The sequence below is a fragment of the Acromyrmex echinatior genome, chromosome 10 (assembly GCF_024713525.1).
Source record: "Acromyrmex echinatior isolate Ae372 chromosome 10, ASM2471352v2, whole genome shotgun sequence".
Taxonomy (NCBI): Eukaryota; Metazoa; Arthropoda; class Insecta; order Hymenoptera; family Formicidae; genus Acromyrmex; species Acromyrmex echinatior.
Window position 1 is genome coordinate 3,371,344 of NC_141861.1, and position 18,372 is coordinate 3,389,715.

At 29.7% G+C, this 18,372-nt stretch overlaps 3 protein-coding genes across 6 annotated transcripts in view; 1 reads left to right on the top strand and 2 right to left on the bottom strand.

Annotated features, from left to right (window-relative positions):
• The window catches only part of LOC147908219 (uncharacterized), a 59,020-nt gene extending 57,880 nt beyond the window's left edge, over positions 1 to 1,140 (bottom strand). Inside the window, exon 1 of the mRNA XM_087410511.1 lies at positions 388 to 1,140. Within this exon, the coding sequence (XP_087266637.1) occupies positions 388 to 742 (355 nt within the window). The 5' untranslated portion in view covers positions 743 to 1,140. The remainder of the gene's footprint in view (positions 1 to 387) is intronic.
• A 197-nt stretch (positions 1,141 to 1,337) lies between these two features.
• On the bottom strand, positions 1,338 to 3,289 carry LOC105143645 (type-1 angiotensin II receptor-associated protein). Of its 3 annotated transcripts, none has more exons than XR_845771.2 (6): positions 3,024 to 3,289; positions 2,769 to 2,803; positions 2,557 to 2,668; positions 2,403 to 2,478; positions 2,068 to 2,275; positions 1,338 to 1,829 (listed from the first exon to the last, which is right to left on the bottom strand). XR_845771.2 is itself a non-coding variant. In XM_011052100.2 (6 exons), exons 1-6 carry the CDS (start codon positions 3,060 to 3,062, stop codon positions 1,759 to 1,761), a joined length of 471 nt encoding a protein of 156 aa, XP_011050402.1. In that variant the 5' UTR covers positions 3,063 to 3,289; the 3' UTR covers positions 1,338 to 1,758. The 3 variants fall into 3 exon arrangements, 1 of the variants encoding a protein (XP_011050402.1); XM_011052100.2 differs by having other exon boundaries at positions 2,138 to 2,275; XR_845772.2 differs by lacking the exon at positions 1,338 to 1,829 and adding an exon at positions 1,857 to 1,998.
• An 11,691-nt stretch (positions 3,290 to 14,980) lies between these two features.
• Positions 14,981 to 18,206, top strand: Mccc2 (methylcrotonyl-CoA carboxylase subunit 2). Of its 2 annotated transcripts, XM_011052043.2 has the most exons (10): positions 14,981 to 15,169; positions 15,292 to 15,396; positions 15,630 to 15,883; positions 15,956 to 16,227; positions 16,445 to 16,592; positions 16,656 to 17,071; positions 17,172 to 17,306; positions 17,383 to 17,519; positions 17,585 to 17,670; positions 17,744 to 18,206. In XM_011052043.2, the coding sequence occupies exons 1-10, from the start codon at positions 15,089 to 15,091 to the stop codon at positions 17,859 to 17,861; spliced, it is 1,752 nt and encodes a 583-aa protein (XP_011050345.1). In that variant the 5' UTR covers positions 14,981 to 15,088; the 3' UTR covers positions 17,862 to 18,206. The 2 variants fall into 2 exon arrangements, with proteins under 2 accessions (XP_011050345.1, XP_087266622.1); XM_087410496.1 differs by lacking the exon at positions 14,981 to 15,169 and having other exon boundaries at positions 15,176 to 15,396.
• Positions 18,207 to 18,372: the final 166 nt, after the last annotated feature.

An 18,372-nucleotide genomic window follows, 5' to 3' on the forward strand; every position in this document is an offset into this window, starting at 1 on the left:
CGTAAGAGAGTAACCAGGACGCGGGGAACACGAGGCAGAGAGCCGTTGCTCTCGTCGCTAGTTGTCGTCGACGGGGCAGCACTGTCCAGGGCACTGACAAGCGAACCAAAACACAGAGCGAGGTAAGGCCCTGGCGGCCGTCAACGACACGATCGGCCGACGCGCCGATCCTCGGCGCGATCGCGGGCTCGATCGACCGCCGGCCGAGACGCCGATGGGATTTTAAAATACGCACGACGCACCGGGTAAAGACACACCGGAGAAAGAGACAGAGGGAGAAAGAGAGAGAGACGTCCGTCGTTTTATCCTCTACACGGGCCACATACGGCGCAAGGTATCCCCCGTGCGCGAGAAGAGACACGGACACTACCGACGAAACACACTCACCAGACTTGTTGGCGATCTTGTTGAAACAGTTCTGAAAAACCTCGTAGAGATGCATCGGCTCGTCGTCGCTGGCCGCCATGTTTTCGCACGAGACGTGAAAACGAGTGGACGTTCCGTGATCGAGGCGAGTGGGCACGGTTTCGCGGTGCGGCCGCGCGCGGAGCCACACTCCTCCCGCTACGATCACCCACACTACTGAAGTGTGCCGCTTCACGGACGCGGCTCTTATACCCGCGCCGCTGGCGCCATCAAGCGTCCCTGGCTGGGCGCTGCCAAGTTCGCGCGCCATATCTTCGAAATGCAGCGAAACTGAGCATCTAAACATCATAGAACAAATCGAAATAAATTTAGTCATTCGATTTTTCCTAGGAAATATAATACAAATCTAGGGAATAATTGTAAATAATTCTAATCTTATTTTTAGAAATAACAAATAAAAAGAAATTTCAAGAAATTAAATTATCGAGATATGGAAGGATTTACTGGATCGCAAACTTTCGGGGCAATTTTCTCTCGATGACGATGAGATTAAAATTTTTTATTCACAAGTCAAGTAGAAATAGTTATACAGAATAAATTTTGAATGTATTAAAAATATTAGGTACATGCAGCGGCGACCTGCGTTGAAATATATATATATATATATATATATATATATATATATATATGAGATTTAAAATGTTATATTCGATTAATTCTAAACTATAAAAATAATTAACAAATATGATTAGCTAAAGTAACTTATGCCTTTGTAACATTGCTATATTATTATTGTATTTGAATAGATAAAATATAGAAATATATCATATATTTAAATATAATTATATAAATTATATTTTTATATTTTACTAGACTGTATATATATATATATATATATATATATATATATATATATAACTTAACATATTGCACAAAATTCAACTAGAAAATAGAAAATTAACAGTTATAAATAAAAATATATAATCTTTAATTTTTAAAGCTTTTAACAAAACGTTATGTAAAGCAATTTATATATTTAAACACAGCATTCATTAATGCTAATATAGCATTAATAAATAATCTTACAAAATTATAATCTAAAATATATTATGTCACAAACATGTATATATTATATAAGATTTAACTCTGGTGGTCTATTTAAATTTGACTCATAATGTAATTTAATTTCTTGTTAATATTCTATTTAAAAACTTTTTTCTCTAATATTTAATGATTTCATCTCTAATGCTAAGATCTTTTTTTTTGTAAATGTTTTCTATTTTTTAGAACTTTTAAATCATATTGATCCATATGATCGTATAATAAATTTTAACAGACCAGCAGGATTAAAATAAGATAAAAAAAAATTTTTCAAACAAACTCTATTCAATCTTAAACTCCCTCGAAATCGGAGTTTTGTGGGACGGGATGAGAAATTTCTTCGTACTCTTGCCTGCCGTAACCTAAAGAATTTAAACAAAGTAACGTAATTAATATGTATGTGACGTAGTCTAATTTTATTTACAATCATTAAAAAGTGTTGCAGCACATTATACTTTTATGCAACATAAATTCAAGCAAAAAGCAGTCTTAACAGAAGTGCCATAACTGGATACATAGATACCTAAGTAACTAAAAATCGTAAGTTATTAATAATGCACAAAATAATTGCAGTTTGCAATAAAGCATACGTGCACATACTTAAAATCAAATCTTGACGAAGCACTGACGCACTACAAAAGCGTAGATGTGTAGCCAGTGATTTACTGACCCATGGCAGGACTTGGTGCGAATACTGTGGCTAAGTTGCCATTTCTTTCTTGGCCTATTCTCAATAGATATATACTCGAGATAGGACGAACGATTAAATTTATGACCATAACAGCTGCACTAAATTTTTCAGATCCATCTACAAATTAATGAACTCAGAGTTAATAAAACCTTTTGATCAATAAACAATTTGTAATGTCTCATTTTCCTTCTTTCTTTATTAACTGCAACATACATACGTATATACATATATTCAATATATTTACCTGTGAACATACTTGGATAATAGAGCGCTAATGCGATAACATCAAGAAGTATAGAAAATACATTTATGAAAAATGCCTGTAAAATATATACATAATTACAGCCAATTTCAAATAAACACAAATAAGTTCTCTCTTTCTACTTTTAATAACTTACAAATTGCAGTGGTTCATCAGATTCAACATTATGAACAGCCCAAAATATACAAACAAAGAATAGCAAGTTATAAACCAGTACAGATTTGGGACACCAATGTCCTTGTATACCCCTGTAACATATTTCACATTTTATACATATTAAAAATACAAGTTCTTACAGATACATAAAATTTTTCCACTTCAGCAGAGAATCCACCAAGCTGTCCTTACCATGATACAAGTAGCAAGTGAATGGCAAATATAATCTGAAAAATATAATGAAACGATATCGTATTGTTTTCATTGATCATGCAATATTTATATATTTATAAATTGAATTGCTAATCGAAGAATAAAAATAAGTTATGAATTCAAATATACACATAAATGTCAATTAAAAATACAACATTACGTCGTGAATCAATGACAACATTGAAAACGCATACATTGAATAAGAAAGAACGTAGTTAACACTTCATACATTACCTTTAAAGGAAAATGGGATAAATTGGTTAGATTAGGCATCTTTGCTGCGCAACGGTAACCAATATACCAATAATGACAGAGAGAATGAGACTGATTAATTGAAATGAGATTTAAAACATATTTCTCTGACCGACAGACAAATATCTAATCTGCGTTTTACGCCTACAATTTTCGGTTAAACAACACATAGATACGAATATTACAATTACTATGTATTGTACAATATAATCACATATAGTGCGTATATCAGCTGTGCATTAGTAGCGTCAAATAGTGCCTTTTGTAGCTGCTGCCATCTAACGCTGCTTTATCTAAAATTGTTTCTACTTGTTTTTATCAATGTAGATGGTCAAATTTTGATTATCAACAGAGATGATAACTGCAGAGAAAAAATTGTAATTTTTCTGCAATAAATAGGATATTATAATTTTACAAGTATGCATATTTATTTGTGGAACATTTATATAATACAAAATCATGAATTTAATAATGTAGTGAGTTATAATATTTATGTTAATAACAAATTTATATCAATTGTCGGTAAAGTCAGCGTTTTTCAATTACCTCTAGACCCTTGGGGCTCTTTTTATACCGCCGAAAATTTGCTCAGAATTGACGGTCTTTAATATCTAAAGTATCTCCTCGGTGAATTAATTTATCTTTTATCTTTTTCTAATTCTAAAAATTAAAAAACGATAAAGAGTAAATTAAATCAAAACTAAAATCTATAAAACATAAAATTATAATATAGTTTAGTTATTAATCGGAGTTGATGAGGCCAGGGTGCGTTGGTTTGATTATAAGTCTGTTTTAGTTGAACATTTGCACATCTTTCTTCTCTTTCTTTCCATACTGAAAAGGAAAAGAGAAAAGCTTAATATAAAAGAGTGCAAGAAGTTTAATTAAAAGAACAGGCCATTTGTGTATCAAATAATGCCAAAATAAATCAAATGCACTATGTCACGTGCACACATATTAATCGTACCAGACAGAAACTTGAGAGATGACGTGAAGACATTTTCCTGTAATCACAAAATTACCACACACTATAATTGTCCTCTTAGAAATGGATGTAACACGACAATATCCATTTTTTGCGGTGCCCCTGATGAAAATAGATGGCTGAAATCGCTGAAATAATTAAAATCTATCAAATTAATAGAAATTCAGATTTCTCTCTGCCTGTATTCATAGTCAGATCTTATATTTAAGATCTCGCGTCTTAAGTACAATCTTAAGATGTCATGAACCAATCAGACAGCTGTATTAGCATCTTAGGATATTATTTAAGATGGTCTTAAAATAAGAATCGATTGAATACCGAAATAAATACTGACCTTAATGTATATATTGCACACTGGATGCGAGAAATGAGCGTCGAGCGATATCCATATAAGAACTCTGCTTTGTATCGTTAAGTACAACAAAGTAGAGCTTTCACGATTGAAAGCTGATATGTAAGAAATTTATTTGATTTAATACCTTTAAAATATTTAATTTTAATTATATTGTTGAAATTAAAAAAAAAATAAATATAAGTTTTCAAATATAGCACGGAAATTCCTGAAACATGGCGGATCAATTAATGCGCTATTTTATCATATTACAATTTGCAATTTGAATAAAGTTGGAATTATTCTAATTGCAAACTACATTTAATTTAAAGTTGTATAAAGAAAATTTAAATAAATAAAAACGAATCAACTTGTATAAGAGGCCCTCCACCACCCCCGCCGATTTTATCGGCGGTCCTCTTTTCTTTGTAAGTATACTCACTCTTAAAAAAACGAGCTACTAATAAATTCAGTAGTTCATTTTTGCAGGTAAGTATATTTTAAATTTATTTTTTATTTTTATGTCTAATTATTTTATTGTATTTCACTAATCATATTGCATTATGATTAGTGAAATACAATAAAATAATTAGACATATTAATTAATATTGCATAACTTTTTTAATATTATCTTTTATTGTAATTCTTTATACATTTAATAATATAATAATAATTGTTTACAATATAATGTACAATTATAAATGCTGTTTGAAATATAATAAAAATTATATTATAGAAGCATATAATCAACAACATTTAGTAATACGGGATATACGAAAACGGCGAAAATACATATGATAACACAAATTTTTCTAAATACCAATGTTTAATAAAATATTGATAAACGCGGAATGAAATATTAACAAGAATTAAATCGCATTTACTATTAATTATTAATTTGCGATTATAAAACTCATTAATACCGCGATAAAAATTAAGTCATTAATATATTTATGACTAGCATTTTTATCGCATTCAAAATACAATAACTGTCCCAATAATTTGATCACATCAAAGTCCCTTTGTCTAATTTTACGCTGATTAGTATCCGATACAAAGACGAACAATATCTTATAGGAGAGCAAACTTGATGTATTTCGATTCTATCAAATTCACAAGATCCATTCGCAAAGAAAAGTTAAGCCGTTAAAATCAGCGATCTTATTACAGGAGAGTATCCTGAATCTTCCAGACCACTTACGATAGTAATAATTTTGGTAGCATGTCAATTATAATTACAATTACAATTTTTATCGCATCTTTAATATAATATTAAAATTCACGAGAAAATGTTCTGCCACATTAAAAATCATCACTTATTAAAAATAAATGGATAGAATAATTTCCTTATGGAATAGTGGTTACGAAGGAATATATTTAATAATAATAAAATACATGCGTTATTGTAATTTTTTATATGTATGGGTACAAAAGTTTCTCGGGTACCAACTGTTCGAAATAAATCGAACCTGATAATAACAGGATTTTAAAGAATTATATTTTCATACTAAAAATTTATTATATGAAATTTAACGATTCTTATTTTTCTGTATTTTCTCAAAATTTTAATTATTAATATCCCGCTAATATGAGGATACCCATTCGACTTATCTCGAATTTTTTGCACTCACACATTTTTTATTAAATTCATATAATCATGTTTTAACAATACCATTAAAAGAACATAGTATTTTAGTAAAAATTATCTAAATCAACAAAAAACAAAATTTGTTAAATATAATCTCATTATTTGCATGTATTTTATCATAAAAAAATACACATAAATTAATAATTAACAATATTCTGGAATGGCGGAATGTCCAATACCTAAAAATGATTTAAAAATAACAGTTAGAAAATTAAATATACATTCGTAACCATATTTTTGAACAATCATCGAAATATAAGCAAATTATTTGTATAAAACTTAAATTTATTTACTTAATAATTTGGATTTAAACAAATAATCATTATATGTATATCCATATTAATCATATAATCATATAATATAAAATTAAAATAATTTTTATTGTTATTAAGATAGTACTGTTACTAACATTATTAGTAGTGAGAGAATATTTAATAAAACAAAGAAAACGATAATTGTATGCTAATTACATCACTGAATTAATTTTTTAGCTTGATTTTAAAATATATAGCAATAATTGATAAAATTATTACTTCCAATAATTGCAGACGAGAAAATCCGGAATTAATTCCGATCCTGTGTACAAGAATATCCAACAGAACACTAAACTAGACTTTGCGAATGAACTTTACGGAAAACGACGAAGAATAATTCTCCATGATAAAAACAATTTCGACTTTTCCTCGATACAAATCATGCATTCACTAATATTCATCTGATTCGAGGGACAGCGATGAGGCTTTCACACATAATAAATTAATCATTGAGATATACTTGTAACTTTGTAATGTTAAAAATATAAATGTCAAAAAGCAAGCAAGAAGATAATATTTAACCATTGCCTCAGTCAAAGCTCCAATCTTTACTAACTTATTTAATAAATTAAAACTTGTACACTAAATAGATAAAAAATTGACGATTATTCTAAACATAAAATTAGAAGCCACTCAAAATTATTAATGACTTTTTGATATTCAAAATAAAATCCAAATTTTAAAATTAAATGTCTATCGAACTCATTAAATTAATAAACAATTTTTGTTATCATATGTTTCGTCGATTTCGTGTAATTTACATCAATAAAACAACAATAAATTTGATTTACTACGAACAAGATAAATACTATCTATATTAAATAGATATATTCAATACGGATATATAAACATTCCAATAAATGTATAGTTTTAGTAATTATTGCGCAAATTACTAAAGTAAAGTACATGATGGCATTTATCTGGACATAGTTTACATTTTATATTATATACTTAATACTATTATACATACATTTATTTACAACAAAATTAATTATAATATCAACGCGTTACATACTTCGTATATGTATAGAATTTTATAAGATATTAAGTTTAATTTCCGAGGAGCTGAAAATTCAATAAAATTTAAAATTATACATAATTTTGTTTATTTTTATATTTAATATAGTTAGAACGAGATGCTGATAACTAAATAAAATTTAAAATTAATTTCAAATTTTATTTAATTTTTAATCTCTCCTTTCTAATTATCAAATATATACATATGATGTTTATGTATTCTTGTCTACATATCACAGTTTATTAATTAAATTTATTATGTAATATCTTTTAGTTTTATTATACTTATTTTTTTATTTTTAAAATAAAATTTAATTACCCGACCGCGAAATTTATTTAATTCATTTTATTTAATTCATTTGTAGTAATTTAATTTAAATTATTTTATATGTAAGAATTTAATTTTTTAATTTAAAATGATTGTGTTCATCCTTGCCTATCCACATTTATTGTTCCTACCTATCCATACTTATCCTACCTATTTGTATTTTCATTTATTCGTCTATTCGCGGATAGCTATCTCTTCCGTGTATTCCTACCTACATTACTTCATAAATGTGCAATAACAAATATAATATGTTCATAGCTACGTTCAAAGAAAGCTTTTCGACTGTTGTAAAATTCTTCAATACGATTGGTGTTTGCTTTTGGTTCCTTATGGATTTATATATACAAACCAATCACATAGAAAAATTTTACACTTGCAAAGCTGTTTTCTCTGCTGAACGCAGCCAATGTCTAACCATATCCTATTGCGTACTAATAAGCTCAGTAGGATAACTTAATCGCGATCATACTAATAATAAATAAGCAATAAGCAATAATATAATTAAAACAGGCTCTTTCAGTCTTTAAAACATAAAAAATTAACAAATAACAGAGCTAATGAGAGTTAGCGCAGATAATTAAGCGCAAGTTTTATAGATTTTTTAATCTACCAAATTTGCGCTTGATTATTCGTGCTGTCTCTCATTAGCCCTGCTGTTTGATTTTTTTTTTATATTTTAAATAACTCTCAAAAAATATAAGAACTCGCAATTTTTGCGAGCAAATTACCCTCCCGAATATTCAGTTTACCTTTTACAAACCTTAGATTGGTGTTACACACCAACCTACCTTTCACTGAAGAATATCTAAAATCGACGCATTTAAGATAATTTTAAGATATCTTTAAGAATTCCCGGAAAAAAATATTTTATATATAATTATATAAAATTATGTATAATTTTATATATAATTATGTATAATTCTATATAATTTTATATGTAAAATTATATAAATTATATATAAATATATATAATTATATACAATTATATAAAATTATATATATTCTTATATAATTTTATATAATTATACATAGAACATTTTTTTCTCGGGTTCTTTAAGAAGCATCTTTAAGATATTTCATAAAAAATTCTAAAAGACATCTTAAAGTTGTCTTATGCGTCGATTTTAGACATTTTGCTCATTGAGCTCGTAGAGATTCTCTTCTTTCTTCTGGCCAGATTGAACTCACCTTTCGTTGCTCCTGGCCAATATTCTGACTTCACAAGCCAGAAATCGACATAAAGGAGAAATACTCCTTTTTGTTGTCGACTGTTGTCGGCTAATATCGCCGGCAATAAGCGTAGACTTTACGCTTTTGTATGATGCGCGAAACACGAACGCGTCGCAAAGAGGCCATCATATTAATAAAATTGATTAAATATTAACATAAACAAAATTCTATTAATATACAAATTTCGCGTTTATTTTCTATTCGCATTTATTCAAAATCAAAAATATAAATGTTCGATTAAAAATAAATTTAAATTAAAAAATTTTTATATCAATAACGTTTATATTTCAAGAGTCCCGAATATTACGAAACTAGATTAAATTTCTTAATGTAAATTTTATAATGTAATAAAAAAAATTTAATTTAAAAATAAATTACTAAAAATTACTAAATCAATTATCATGTGATAAAATTCAAGGCCCATGTATGTATTTTTAACGATTCGAACGATTCGTTGCTGAATTTCATCTCAAAACATGCGGAGATGAGAAATTCAGATGAATGATGTAAGATCCGAAAGGGATAATTTTCCCTCATCAATAAATATATCTCTATCATACTTCGTATATTATTAGAATCATTTTTTGAATAATTTAGTATTTCAAAATTAAGTATTTTAAATCATGCAAAATTCTGAACGTGATTTTAAAATAGTTAATATAATAGAAATATAAGATAAAATTCTTATATTTCTTAATAAAATGTATATCGGATCTTACATCGGATGTTACTACTTTAATTGATATAAAATCCAGTTACTACAATACATATGGATAAGTTATAAAAGATTAGGCTGAAGTAAGTGTATTGAAATAAATAATAATAATTAATAAACGTAAAATGTCTTTTGTAGAAAAACAAAATTAATAAATTATATGTGCTACATTAACATTTTCGTTATTATTTCATCAGTAACGTATATACAAATAAGTGTGAAACAATAGAAGAACTTTTCTAAAAAACAATACTCATACATATATAATATATAATATATATAAATGTTGCTTTTCTGCACTAACTTGTATAAAACTTAATCCTGAATAAATATTTGGGAATAGGATAGATAGGGAAATAAATAAAATAATATTTATTTGTTACACTGTAACAAACGCTTTTCCATGTTATTCATAGATAGATAATTTTATGTATTCTAATTATTATTTTATATAAATTTTATATTTTTTAATTTTATGTATTTCACATATTGTATTTAGAAAAATGAATATTTTATTCTCTTTTATTTTTATTTCCAAGTGTGTCAAAATGTATTAATATTGCATAAAACATGTTAAAAAAACGACCATTAAAACATTTTATTTTTTACACAACATTTTATTTTCATTCTATTTTTTATTATATTTCTGAGTTTGAATTGCTTAGTATCAAACCGAACTAGCTTGAGTTACTTCATATCAAAGCGTTCACATTAACATATGAATTTACAGTTAATAAAATTTGAGCTAAAGTGAATAATTCTTCTGAGTTACCATAAATAGTTTTACTCTATTCTTATAGTTAAATTAACAAGATATTGTGTAAGAGCAGTGGCAACATATAGAAATAATTAGAAATAACTCAAACTGGATGTAACGTGACATAAATTTAACAATATATGCACAATATATATTCAATAATAAGATCGCATTCAGGATGAAGTTTATCCTAATCTGTACTAACTTATCCATTTTAAGACAACGGATGTATGGAATGTTATACATATATTTATCCGTATATTTTTATTAAATTAATGCATACATTTATAGATATACATAGTATTTTAATGTAATTACCACACATCCGTTACCCCAATAAAAACATTAATTTATCACTCACCAATCCGATGCGCAACAGCGGAGTTATATCTGCAACGTCGCTACGATGATTCTGTAACAAAAAGAATATAAATCCAAATTAAAACAGAGCGAAAAATCAATATTTAAAAAAAATATTTGCTAAATACAAAGTTCTCTTGAAAATAATCATATAGTTTTCATAATTATATAATTTTTATAAGCATCGACTTTTTTAATTCATCATTGAGTTAAATATCCATAAAATAATTACACATTTTTAAAAACAGATCTTAAAAATTCGTATATATGAATTTTTCAAAATAATTAAAAAATAATCTTCTTTCTAATTATCATTTTTAAATCATTGTAAAATAAAACGATTCAAGAATAAGTAGAAAAAAAATATTGATTTTACATAAACAAAAAATGATATTTACCCCAAGGTTGCTCCGCCGGTGCTCGATGTCTTTCCCAGACCTCCTCCTCCTCTCAGAATCGGGTTGACATCCTCTCGCACAGGATACTCGCGTAAAACACTCGCGAATAATATACTATAAACGCGCGCGGACTATTCATTTATAAAAGTCTTTCGCGCGACACTGCGGCACTCCACGTTTACAAAACCCATAATAGGATTGCTATTTCGATCGGTGGAATCAACACTTCACGTCGACGAGTACTTGCGAAACACACGATGAAAGTCAAAGAGTTAAGCCCCACACGAAAGAAGGCGAAATCGATCGTATCGAATCCGTCACCTCTGGTTTACGCACTACATCACATTTAACATTAACTCAATCATACGCCCTAACTACTAGTTCTAATGGGACACAAGTGGTGCTGTACCACGAGCGATTCCAAGAGACTGGTAGACGTGACAAGCGCCTCTAATAAGAGAAAAGTTCGTACCATTGCCGATTGTCTAACAATCTAGACAATGCAAGAAATGGATTCCAACCCCTTGTCACGAGCTAGTCTTTTAAAAGACTACTAGAGCTAGGCTCTGACAAAGTCATATTAAACGCGAGAATCATTCAGATGCTGATAGATAAATGCAGAGAAATAAGCGCCCTGTCCAGAGTTATACAACTCCTTTTTGGGCGACCTACCAGGGTGGAATTCTGTAACTCGTTATGCAATCGTTACATGCTCATAACAACTGCATAATCCAAGTTACAGAATACAGGCCCAGAGACGAATCCGAGCCAATCGATTGTTTCTTACCGCTAAGGGCCGAACCATTTGTCAAAGAGAGTTCCGTTTTCCTGTCGAAACATCGAAGATATTATTCCATCGTCGAACTAGAATACTATTCGAATGGGTTTTGTCAAAAGTCTATTAGTCCGATAACTTGAACGGCACTCCCGAAGAAAACGCGCGACGCGACGAACCGGCTGCGGTTCGTTCACTTTCAATTAAATCGGCGGACGAGGGTACGTTAGCTTCCCCGTTGGATTTTTACACGAAGAGAATGATTTCACTCAATATCTAAAAATTTATCTAGATATATCCGAAAATTTTTAGAAACTTGAGAAAAACCGTTCTTTTCGTGTAAATATCCTCTGGGTACTGAGCCCTCTCACCACGTCAAGGTGTACCCGTGAGAGGGAAGATATCGTCTGAAAAATATAATATATAGCTATTATTTATATTACTGTGCAATTATCAGTTGAATTTTAGAAATGAATATCAAGCACAATTCGTCATTATTGCGAAATAAATTCAGAGTGGCTAAAAGAGGTAAATCTCTTATTACGATTTCTAAGTTATAATTAAAGTCAATGGAATGGGCTAGAGATTAATAAAAAAGAGAAATATTTCTTTTATTAACCGACAAACAGTTTCAAAGTTACATTCAATTTTTTATCATATCACGAAAAATGCAGGAAAACGAAAAATTAATTAAATTATTAATTACGCAAATTATATTAATTGTGAAAGGAATCGTATAAATTGCGTTATGTGCATGAGAGTATTAACGTAACTTTTTATGACTCGTATGATACCATTCGAAGAATAATCGAGAGTTATTCAAGCGAGACAAAAATGTTCCATTTAACAAAAATAATGGTCGTCCGTAATTATCGCGAAATAATAATAAATTCTATTTTTCTATCGAGTTTTGATTCCAAATGAATGAACCATACGAAATGTTTGTTCCGTGATATATGATTGTCATCTTGATTCTTTTATGAATAATTAATCGTACGAGCTAGTAATCATATACTTTTAGTATTCGGTAAAATATATTGTTCCATATTATTTAGCAATTATCGCGAAATTATTATGTTTCAAAAAGAAATGTAAAGAAGAGCAGCACGCGACGTGGCTACCTGCCTGTACGAGCTTCGATAATGGAATGCGTGGTAACTTCGCACAAACATGACGCGTTACGCGTCATCCGTCCGCCCTTCCGCGCCAAAACAATCCCAAGGTTGCGCGCCGACTATTTAACTGTCGAAATATTAACGCGTATTACAAAATCAGTAAAATAATTTAGTCGTTACATTTTTACGATTCTTCGATGAATAGACTTTATTGCACAATCTTTGCTGTATTTCTTGTATTCGTTACGCACCCAACTCATCGTATATCTTAGATATTTCAAATTGTGTTACAATAAGCGATTAATTTGTAATAACTTTTCTTTACACGAAACTCGCGCAATGTACGATATTGTTAACAAAAGATTAACGTGTTTTAGTCTTTTGTTGCTTTTAAATCATAATCCGATAATTCAATAAATGTAAATTTGTACGCTTTCGATCCAAAAATAAAGAGTGATATGTAAAACCATCGATATGTTATCACTCATGACCATAAAGAGAACAAGTACCGGTCTAAACGTGACAATTTGTAATTTCTAAGGCTTAGAAATTATAGTTATACTATCACACGCTCGAAATAGGCGTCGAAATATATGATAGCTTAGATCTTCGATGAACGATAGTCGCTCGACATGTTCACGGATTGCAAATTATGAGCAGTGATCAATTCGCGTTCGTAGATATGTATTTAATTTTCGTGGATTAATGCGACACGCGGAGCGATTCGTTCTACGTCTATCTCTCTGCGAGGTCGCCGAGCGAATGCCGAAGTGATGACGTAGTCAATCATCACGCCGCACGGCACGTTCCCCCACCCTCGCTGTTTGCTACGCGCCGTTTAAATACCCAGTAATTTAACTATTGTGTATGAAAAAATTATTCACGATTTATTCAATTATTCGTATTTTACACGATTTTGATAAATGAATATCGTCGTACATTTCGCGCTTTGCTTTGTAGCATTTCTGGCTAGTTTAATCTTATACTTTATAAGTTAATCTATTACTTACGCGATTCTTTTAAACGTAATTGATAATTATTCGCGTGTGTAAGGTATTTTTGATATGTCTCAATTTTCATGTACTCTTAAATAATTCATACTTAAATAAAGGTTGATAATATTCTATATATAAAGATATATGCAAATTTTCTATTATTAATATTGCAAAATTTGCGCTTAATACAGCTTTGACTAAAAGTATTAAATATCTTGTTAATCATTATTTAATTTTTCAACTAAAACATTAATTTATGACACTACTATATTGCTGCAAATTATTGGATTTCAAAAATTCTTTAAACTAATTATAATGCCGATCATGGCTCGGTAAAGTAACTGTTACGACTCTTATTTAAAATAAGAAATATAAAATAAATTCCAGAAACTTATTAAAATGTAAAATCATAAAAATCGGTAAAAAACTGATACGACTCATTTTAAATAAAAAATATAAAATAAAACTCGGGAAACTTATTTAAAACACTAAATAAGAAATAAGTCAGAAGTGTGGTTATTTAAAATAATAAATATCAAAGAACTCTTTTATATTTTTTATTTAAAATATATAGTTTAAATAACTTTATTTAACCTTATTCACATATACATTTAAGTTTTGGGTATCATTATTACATACATTAATGACATTGAGTCATTCGTGTTCTGGATTAATTTTTATCATTTTTACAAGCATATAGAAATTATTAAACGATTTTTACGTATATTTTGACATCTTTAGAAAGTATTTGTAAAGTTGTGTATAACAAATATATGTATAACAAGTAATATGTAAGTAATATGTATAACAAATTGTATATGCTCCTTATGAAAATAAATCAGGTACGCTTGATGGAAGTAAATCGCTGAAATCACTGAAATAAATTTATCAAATTAATAGAGATTTCAACGATTTCAGAGATTTATTTTCGTCAGAAGCACCGAAAAAAAAATGGATATTGTTGTGTAGTTTGCATCCACTTCTTCAGAGGGCAGTGATATGCAGGGGCATTTTGCGGTTACAGGAAAAAGGCCTTTATGTTCTCTCTTAGATTTCTCTCTGATCTGCTCTAATCGTACATGCAATATGCATATGTGTGTGCAAGTGGTGGCAAGTGGCCGAGTCATCGCGATAAGAGGACGTTAACACAAATCTTCCATGTGCGTCAGAGGTTTTCAAGTTTGATATCTCCGATTGGCATGTTACAATAATTTACAACGTGCCAATTGTTGTCGACTGTCATTTTCTTCTTGGTAAAAAAATATTTATGAACATGTTACAGAGAAGTCGTTATTTATTGAGGTATTTTCGACCCTTCGTGAGATTTTATCATGAGGAGGCGTCTGTCATCGGCACTACACCGGAGACCAGCTCACCGGTGTATCAGGTTAGGAAGTATACTTGTGTATTTTTGTTTCATTATTTTTATAACTATAGTTGCGCCACTTCTCTTAAAAAATGCAATAATATCATAATTTATGAAAGTTATATATAAAAATCAATATTTGATATTATGAATAACATTGAGATTGTGTTTTAATTATATACATTTTGTAATACGAATGAATTGCATGTTTGCAAATACGTATTGTATATGTATAATTATTTTTAATGTTACAGGAGAATTACATGCAAATGAAAAATCTTATAGATGAATTGAAGAATACTGTGGAGAAAATAGTTGAAGGTGGTGGACAGAAAGCCAGAGACAGACATACAAGTAAAGGAAAACTTTTACCTCGAGAACGGATAAATACTCTTTTGGATAAAAACTCACCTTTCCTAGAATTTTCACAATTAGCAGGTTATGAGATGTATGGTGAGGAAGAGGTGCCGGCAGGTGGAATTATTACTGGTATTGGAAGAATAGAAGGGTATGTTATCATGGATAAGAAAATTAATTTAGATTCTTTTGGGATCTCAGCACTTGAAATATCTTATTTTAGCACTGAATGTATAATAATTGCGAATGATCCTACTGTAAAGGCTGGTACATATTATCCTATTACGGTCAAGAAGCAGTTACGAGCTCAAGAAATTGCAGAGGAAAATATGTTACCTTGCATTTATTTGGTTGATAGTGGAGGAGCAAATTTACCCAGACAGGATGATGTATTTGCAGATAAAATGCATTTTGGCAGAACTTTCTATAATCAAGCAAATATGAGTGCCAAAGGAATAGCTCAAATTGCAGTGATTTTGGGAAGTTGCACAGCAGGTTTGTCATTATTTTGTTGAATTTGTTGGAGTGGAGTCACCTTAAGAAGTTAAAATTGAGTCAGTATTAAAAAAAAGTGGCTCAATTTTTAATCTTTAAGAATAAAATTTCATTCTTCATAGTGAGATTCACTCCAAATTTTTAGAGAGTATCGATATCATCAATATATGAATTTTTTTATGTTATGTGTGATTTATCATTTGCATAATCATTATAGGTGGTGCATACGTTCCTGCTATGGCAGATGAGAATATTATTGTTGGCAATCAAGGTACAATATTTTTAGCTGGCCCACCATTGGTAAAGGCTTCAACTGGTGAAGAAGTTTCAGCGGAGGATTTAGGTGGAGCTGCGCTTCATTGTCGGTAATTATTTTAAACTATGTATATAGACCGTTCATAAATGCTTAGTTGTAATTAAAATTTTAGACAGTCTGGCGTAACCGATCATTACGCGATAGATGATACGCATGCTTTGTACCTCGCGCGTCGAATTGTGAAAGATTTAAATTTGCAACCGCCTATGGATGTAAAAATCAGTAAAAACATTGAGCTGCCAGTGCATGCCATTGATGACATCTATGGCATCGTCGGAACAAATTTAAAACGTCCATATGATGTAAAAGAAGTTATCGCGAGGATCGTGGATGGTTCGAAATTTCACGAATTTAAAGCTCAATACGGCGAAACATTAGTCACTGGATTCGCCAAGATTTACGGCTATCCTGTTGGCATAATCGCGAACAATGGTGTATTATTTTCGGAAAGTGCTCTGAAGGGAACTCATTTTGTGCAACTTTGCGCTCAAAGAAAAATCCCTCTTATTTTTCTGCAAAATATTACCGGTAGGTATAGTATACTTGAACGCCATTTATGTGTTAACTTTTTTAAAATTCGCTCATTAAGAGAGCAAAATATAAATGTACAAGTTTATAAAATATATAGGTTTTATGGTGGGTAGAGACGCAGAATTGGGAGGTATCGCCAAAAATGGTGCCAAAATGGTAACAGCAGTAGCATGCGCAAAAGTACCAAAAATTACAGTGATTATTGGAGGATCTTATGGAGCTGGAAACTACGGTATTTTTTCTTTAGCTATTTTAATATTTTTTTTTAAGATAAAGAAAAAGAATTTTAAGTAATACAATTTAAATAGGAATGTGTGGTCGATCTTATTCTCCACGTTTTCTTTACTGTTGGCCAAATGCTAGAATATCTGTAATGGGAGGAGAACAAGCAGCGAGCGTATTAGCGCAAATCACAAAGGATCAACGTGCAAGAGCGGGCAAACAGGTGTGACTTTTGTTAACTTTTGTTTCTTCGACATTCAGATGTGAATGTATATTTCAATTTTGCAGTGGACTCAAGAAGAAGAAGAAAATCTCAAGAATCCGATTATAAAACGGTTCGAGAAGGAAGGCAATCCTTATTATTCTAGTGCTAGGTAAATTATTGTTATATACAAAAAAATAATTTAAAAAATAATTTTGTGTTATGAATATTCTAATATTTTTTAGATTATGGGATGACGGTGTGATTGATCCCGTGGACACGCGAGTTGTACTCGGTTTGAGTTTATCAGCGAGTCTGAACGCGCCTATATCTGACACTAAATTTGGAATTTTTCGAATGTAATATAAGTACAGAAACGTATGAAAGTATACCTTGAAAGTACTCTATATTATTCTTAAACTTTATATGTCTTTTTATATCTGTATACACATACATAAGTCAAAAGTCATATTTTATAAAAAAAAAATTTTTTTTATTGTTAATATTAAATTCGAAATTTTCCAAATGTAATATAAGTACAGAAATGTATGAAAGTATAGCTTGAAAGTACTCTACATTATTGTTAAATTTTATATAAATTTATATCTGATATATCCTTATGTAGGAATATAATCTAAAAATTATATTTTGTAAAAGAAATATTTTTAAATCGTTATACATTCCAAATATATGTTTTATTATATTTTACGCTGTTGATTTATAATGCTTGTTTATAATCTTATGATTCCTTGCAAATGCATCTTATTGCCTGAAGTTGGTATTTACGATATATTGCTATTTTTAGTAATATAAAACATGCATTATACCTTTAATTACAATCGGCTAAAATTCTTCAAAGATAAAGGAAAAGATG